Source organism: Tasmannia lanceolata, unplaced genomic scaffold (genome assembly GCF_043159265.1).
Source record: "Tasmannia lanceolata isolate RefF3 unplaced genomic scaffold, GAP_Taslan_0.1 ptg000018l, whole genome shotgun sequence".
In the NCBI taxonomy this organism is placed as follows: Eukaryota; Viridiplantae; Streptophyta; class Magnoliopsida; order Canellales; family Winteraceae; genus Tasmannia; species Tasmannia lanceolata.
The window spans coordinates 26,254,927-26,261,886 of record NW_027518695.1 but is presented as its reverse complement, the minus strand read 5'-3'; the positions used below and the strand labels follow the sequence as shown (position 1 = coordinate 26,261,886).

The following is a 6,960-nucleotide window of genomic DNA, read 5'->3' as shown; positions in this document are numbered from 1 at the left end:
GTGGGCCGGGTCAACCCTCGGGTCACCCACAAATATATGGGATTGTAATAATTATCCGATTTGACCGCATCTGTTTTTTCCGTAATTGTCATAACCTTTTATATTTTATTAGTATTTTTTTCGTAATTTTAGAACTTTATAACATTCTAGGTAATTTTTCATTTAAAACTTTAAAATTTAGCTATTTTACTTTTCTGGGTGTTAATGATTACTTTTTTTTTGTTTTTTTATTTGCTAGCAACATTTGGCATGTGAGCATCGTTGCACGAGGATGGCCACATGCCGAGAAGTTGTCATAAGAGAAGTTTGGTAGCAAATTCTTGTAAAATAAAAAACCGAAGGAAATGTTATCCACAATACTGTTTTCTTATAAGCGCACTCTCACTTTATTAAAAGTATGGTATGGCCCACACCATAGGATGATCCAAACCGTCCATTAGATGGGCCATAGCCTAAATAGGTTATGCTCCAAAAATCATTTTCATAGGATGATCCTAACCCTCCAATCTGAATGTTAGAGGGTTGGTCCTAACCCTCTATAGATCGGAGGGTTAGAATCAACCAAATGGAAATAATTTTGGGGCATAACCTATTTAGGCTATGGCCCATCTAATGGACGGTTTGGATAATCCTATGGTGCGGGCCATACCGTACTTTTTATAAAGTGAGGAGTTCCCTCGGAAAAAACAGTAGTGCTGATAACAGTAGTGCTGATAACATTCTAAAGAAAAATTAAAAAATACGTAAAAATGCGGGTGCCCGCGGGTTGACCCGACCCGACCCGTGTTTTTGCGGGTTGGGTCACCCGCGGGTTAGTTTTTCACGGGTCACTAAAACTTAGACCCGTGCCCGCAAATTTGCGGGTGGGTCAGGTCGACCCGCGGGCACGGGTCGCGGGTCGCTTTTGCCAGGTCTAGCCGAGGGTGCTAGAGTTTTGGAAGGGGGTTTTCAAGTATTTGGGATTGGGGTTATCTAGTATCAAAATGGGCTTATCAAGTGCTTGAAAATTGGCAGAGGGTACTAAAGTTTTGGAAGAGGGTTTTCAAGTTTTTAGGATTGGAGTTATCTAGTATAAAAAATGGGGTCACCAATTTCCGAATGGAGTGATCAAGTCCCTAAAAATTGGCCAAGCGTACTAGAGTTTTGGAAGGGGGTTTTCAAGTCTCTGGGATTGGGGTTATCTAGCATAAAAATGGGGTTACCAATTTCTGAATGGGCTTATCAAGTCCTTGAAAACTGGCCGAGGGTACTTGAGTTTTGGAAGGGGGTTTTCAAGTCTCTAGGATTGGGGTTATCAGGTATCAAAATGGGGTTACCAATTTCAGAATGGGCTTATCAAGTCCTTGAAAATTGGCCGAGGGTACTAGAGTTTTGGAAGGGGGTTTTCAAGTATTTGGGATTGGGGTTATCTAGTATCAAAATAGGGTTACCAATTTACGAATGGGCTTATCAAGTCCCTTAAAATTGCCCAAGGGTACTGGAGTTTTGGAAGGAGATTTTCAAGTCTCTGGGGTTGGGGTTATCCAGTATCAAAATGGGGTTACCAAATTTCGAATGGGCTTATCAAGTCCCTTATGAACACGTTTTTACTTCCTGTTTTTTTTGACTCGTTCATTTTCACGTTTTTTTCTTTCTACCGTACGATTCATCTTCCTCATCCTCCATTGAAAGGGAGAAGGAGAAATACAAAACCCTACAACAAATGAAAAACAGAACCTAGATACAGAGAGAGATGGGAATGAACTCATGTTTCAAGTTTTCGAGCTTTCCCTCCTCCAATGGTGGCTAAAATGATGAAGAAGATGACTGGTAATGTAGAAAAAAACAAAGTTGAAAATGAAACAGTGAAAAAAAAAAGAGGGAAAGAAGGGAGAAGAGGGAAAAGTGGAAAAGCAAAAGGTGTTGCTTAAGAGAAGGGCATTTTCGTCCAACTTTTAATAACAAGACATATTTTGTCCCCCATTGATAATTTCTGAAAAGTATGGGTCCTGTTGATAATTTCACCTAATTTTTGTCCTCTATTGGTAATTGATCCTAAAATTTTCTTCTTTCGTTTTTAAAAACAGAAATCGTAACTGCTAGTGAGAGAGGGGAACGGAAAAGGCCCAGTTATCATTGCCACGTGTCAGTATTTTGGAGAAGGGCTAGCATGTAACACGCCATGCAAAGCAGTCAACCGAAGACCAGATAAGGCCGAGGAGTACAGTCAAAGTGCCGTCAAATGCTGAGCTGGCACTTTTAAAAAAAGGAACGGTAGGTGGGCCCACCTCTTAATTCCTTTTTTATATTTGGAAAATATTCGTTTTGCCATTTCGAGAAGTGCCTTCGTACTTTCTTTTCTGCCAGAAGACGTATTTACCCTTAATATTTTCTTAAGACGTATTTACAATCTAAAATAATTTGAACAGGCATGGCCCACTAAGTATTAATTGTTTTTTATGATCCAAACCGTTGATCTGATGGGCCAGTTGAACCTGTGTCCCATCTGTTAGATCAAGGGCTGAAAATTTGAATAATTTGACTATTTTTTATAATACTTGAAATTGAGGGCTTCAGATCAAGGGTTTAGATTCATTTGATCATGGTGGGGAAACTAAATTAGATATGAATTATAGTAGGTGTCTCTAGATGAACAGTTCGGATGATGCTGATTTCATATGAATGTTTGCTAAGTATTCTTTGAGCAACACACAATCCAGCGTAGGGTCCATGTGTTAGGGACTCCTACATCGAATTATCTATTCTTTATCAATGGTTGCGATTGTAAAGGGGGGTCATGGGTCCTATAAACCTCACACAATCTTATGGTGGCCCACGAGATCAACCATCTTGATCACAACATGCACATTCCATGTTTATAGTGGGCCCACCTGCTTTCCTTTTATTTATGTCCACTTGCCCCTTGTTCTTCCCTGGCCACCCAAAGTTAAAACTAGAGGGGGTGTCCCTGGGATTAAAAGAGGGCGAATATAACACTTCCCAAGAATAAATGGACATAAAAAGGGAAATCCGGTGGGCCCACTGTAATTACACCATGGTTTGATCAAAGAAAGGTAGGTGATAAATTCACCCCCTTTAGGATGAATTCACCCCATGTTTTTGTTTAAATGGACCGTACTACCCCACCATAGGGTGATCCAAACCATCCATTTGATAGGCCACAATTAAATAGGTTTTGCCCCAAAAATCATTTCCATAGGATGATCCCAACCGTCAGATCTATAGAAGTTTCCATAATGTGAGTCCTTCTTTAGATCATAAGGTTAGAGTCATCCTATGGAAATAATTCTTGGGGCCCATCAATTAGTATCATCCTATGGTGTGGGCTGTAAGGTCCACTTTGAAAAATACAGGGTGAATTCATCCTAGCAGGGGATGAATTTATCACCGCCCACAAAGAAATTGAGGATTGACAGTGGGCCCAATGGAGGTTCTCTCCACAAAAGGCGCAGAGAGTATGGCCCACTTTTTCTAAGAAATGTGGTCAAAGATCATGCACGTGTCTTTCTTTGCCAAAATCTAACTCTAGCATCTTTGAACTGACAAATGTATCCTACTTTCCCAAGGGTACTACAGTAATTTCAAAAGTATAAGGACACAAATGTCTTTTTACGCTTACCGGCTATTAATTAATACAATAATAAAAGAAACCGTGGGATTACGGTGACAGGTGATATGACTGCACGTGTAGTGCGCGGGCCGAGGGTGTATCAACCTGCTACAGCCGGTTGCTTCCGGTATTTATTTTTTATTGTATTTTTCTAAGAAAGTCCTCCTGATTTTTTTCCATTTATTTCTTGAGAGGAGTTTTTTTTTTATGTGGAGAAAAGAGCCTGGGGACCAGCGTTACAGAGATTGCTTTATTTTGAAGGCTCTTTTGGTATGGTTTAGATCTTACTCCATCTCCATATCAAAACTCCAAGAATAAGAGATTTCAATATATAAGGTTTTTTTTTTTTGTGCAGAATTTTATCTGTTATTTTCTTTTTGTGGGGTTATTGATTTCTTGGATTTTTGAGTTGTGGGTGCTGTAGCTTTTGGGCATTTGTGGTTTCTTTCTTTTTGGGCTTATCTTTTCTGAACTGGGTTTGATGATTTCACCTTTTTTAGACTTGAGAGCTTTGGTTTTAGGGGAAGGGATTATATGTTTATGATGTTTGTGATAATGGTTATGATTCTTTTGACTGGAGAAAGAGATCAGATAAGGCAGAAAGAAGAAAGAAGAAAAGAGGAGGGTTTTGCTTGTGATTGTCAATGAGAAACTTGGGTTTGTTCCTTTGCTCTTTCATACATTTCATGTGTAAATGTTATATTCCTTAAATTAGGGGCTTTTGGGTTCATGTGTTTTTAGGGTTTTTTTTTTCTTGGGAGGCTTTTGGGTTCATGTGTTTTTAGGTTTTATTTTTTCTTGGGAGGCTTTTGGGTTCTTGAATTGTTATTTTATTATTCCTTTTTTTTGTATGGTCTTGAGAAATGCCAATTTTTCAGCTGCCTGTTTGGAGAAAGGATGGGGAAATTAGGTTTGAGGGTTGTGGGGAATTTGTACATTTGGAGATTTCTTCAAAAGATGGGATTTTGGGTAGTGGGGGTGAGAAATTAGATCTAAAGAAGATGATTGAGGAGCTTGAATTCTCTGATTTTCCATCTGTTTTCATCTGCCCAATTTCTCTAGAACCCATGAAGGATCCAGTGACCCTTTGCACAGGCCAAACATATGAGAGATCTAACATACTCAAATGGTTCTCATTGGGGCATTATACATGTCCCACAACAATGCAAGAACTTTGGGATGATTCAATCACACCCAACAAGACTCTTTACCATCTAATCTACAGTTGGTTCTCCCAAAAGTATTTGCACATGAAGAAGAGGTCAGAAGATGTTCAGGGTAGAGTGACAGAGCTTTTAGATAGTCTTAAGAAGGTTAAGGGCCAAGCTAGGGTTCAAGTCCTTAAAGAGCTCCAACAGGTTGTGGCTGCCCATGACTCTGCCAAGAAGACTGTGGTGGGTGAAGGTGGGATAGGTCTGATTTTATCTCTATTGGGTCCGTTTACTTCACACGCAGTTGGGTCCGAAGCAATTGGAATTTTGGTGAATTTGACGCTGGATTCCGAATCAAAGACCAACTTGATGCAACCCGCCAAGATATCATTGATGGTGGATATGTTAAATGAGGGAACAATTGAGACCAAGATCAATTGTATAAGGCTTATTGAGTTATTGATTCATGCAGAGGATTTTGATGGTGGATATGTTAAACGGAGAGAACGGTCCGAAATTGCCTCGAGTCTTAGTCTTTTGGTTGGTTTGTTGAGGCTCGTGAAGGATAAGAGATACCCAAATGGGATTTCGGCCGGGCTTCATTTGCTCAAGATGATATGTTCATATAAACAAGTGAGGAGTTTGGTTGTCAGTATTGGAGCCGTTTCCCAATTGGTAGAGCTCTTGCCTTGTTTGAATTCTGATTGTTTGGAATCTGCACTTTCCATCTTAGATGTTCTTGCAACCCTGCCAGAGGGACAAACCGCTTTGAAGGATTGCCTTCACACAATTCCAAATCTAGTGAGGCTTTTGATGAGGGTTTCGGAGAGTTGTACACAATATGCATTGTCAATTTTGTGGGTGGTATGCAAGCTTTCACCCGAGGAGTGTGCTTCAGTCGCGGTGGAAGCGGGTTTGGCGGCAAAGCTTCTACTTGTTATACAGAGCGGTTGCAATCCGGTCCTTAAACAGCGGTCAGCAGAGCTTTTGAAGTTATGTAGTCTCAATTACACTGCGGCTCTTTTCATTTCTAAGTGCAAGCTTACAAGAACACTCCAATGAAAAAATATAAAGTTGGTGCTTGGTTTCATTCCCTAAACTGTTTTGTGGGGGGGGGAGCTGTTGGGGCCTGCCCATTCCAAGAGAAATTGCAATGAGGACTGAGTTGGGACCTCATACGAAGCCCTCAGAGATGGGTCCTCCGATCCGAGGTACTTAGCTCCGCTCTCCTGTGTATACTAGACACTACAATTTTCTGTTCTATTGAATTGCATACATGAAACCCTTTGGTGGATTTGGAATCCACTGCCCGTTAGCTGGTTTGCTGGTAGCTCTGTGGAAGTTTTCATAATAATCCAGCACATATCCAAATTGGGCCATTTTGTTCAGCAAATGGTAAAGAAAAAACTTTATTGTGATTGATTCATGCATATCATGTAAATCTTTTTCATGTGATGGAGCTGGAGAGGTGAATTGATGCAAGATTTTAGCAGGAAACTGTTGTTACAACAAACACATGGGGACTTGGATTTGAACCCATTGAGCTTTGCAAGTGTTTGGGTCTGTTTCTCTAACCCATATTTCCTGAATCATAATCTTTTGTATTTTCCGAAATTCTCTATTTGTGGTTCCTATTTTATTTTAGGTTCAGCGGCATTGTAGAAACAATGAGTCTCTATTTTACTTGCCAAAAAAAATCTATATCCATTTCTACCATTTTCAGCTCTACTTACTCCATTGTGTTTGTTTGTTTGGATTCCTTTACCTTCTCAACTGCATTTGAGTCAATTAATGAGTTATTGCCATCATAATTGCAAGTCTCTGATCATGTTAATCAAAGGGGGTGATACTCCTCAACTTACATCTTCTGAAAAATGGCTTAAAGACAAGATCCATGTCATTTCCTCCAAGCCATGGAGACCCACAAGGCTAAAAGCAATACGGAGAAAATGAAAGAGTGTTTTTTGAAGAGCTGTGTTTGTAAGATGGCTTTGAGGACAAGACCCATGTCACTTCTTCCAACCCATTTTAGACTCGAAAGACCAAAACCAATTTTGGGAAGTAATGCAATGCATTGACCTGAAAACTGGGAATTTGGAAGAGAGCTTTTGTTTGAAAATGCTCCAAAAGAGGCACATCAAATCACCAAATGCAATTTTAGACCCCCCAACATTTCTAGCTTTTGATCTTGGACTACTT

The 6,960-nt window shown here is 40.0% G+C and overlaps 1 protein-coding gene across 2 annotated transcripts; it reads left to right on the top strand.

The window, feature by feature from the left end:
* The first annotated feature begins 3,814 nt into the window (after positions 1–3,814).
* On the top strand, positions 3,815–6,489 carry LOC143851371 (U-box domain-containing protein 31-like). 2 transcript variants are annotated; one of them, XM_077360774.1, is made up of 2 exons: positions 3,816–4,267; positions 4,489–6,489. In XM_077360774.1, the coding sequence occupies exon 2, from the start codon at positions 4,612–4,614 to the stop codon at positions 5,821–5,823; it is 1,212 nt and encodes a 403-aa protein (XP_077216889.1). In that variant the 5' UTR covers positions 3,816–4,267; positions 4,489–4,611; the 3' UTR covers positions 5,824–6,489. The 2 variants fall into 2 exon arrangements, with proteins under 2 accessions (XP_077216888.1, XP_077216889.1); XM_077360773.1 differs by having other exon boundaries at positions 3,815–6,489.
* Positions 6,490–6,960: the final 471 nt, after the last annotated feature.

What these genes read in the sequence shown, in the direction of transcription:
- LOC143851371 (XM_077360773.1), top strand. Translation starts at nt 4,474, where the DNA reads ATGCCAATTTTTCAGCTGCCTGTTTGGAGAAAGGATGGGGAAATTAGG.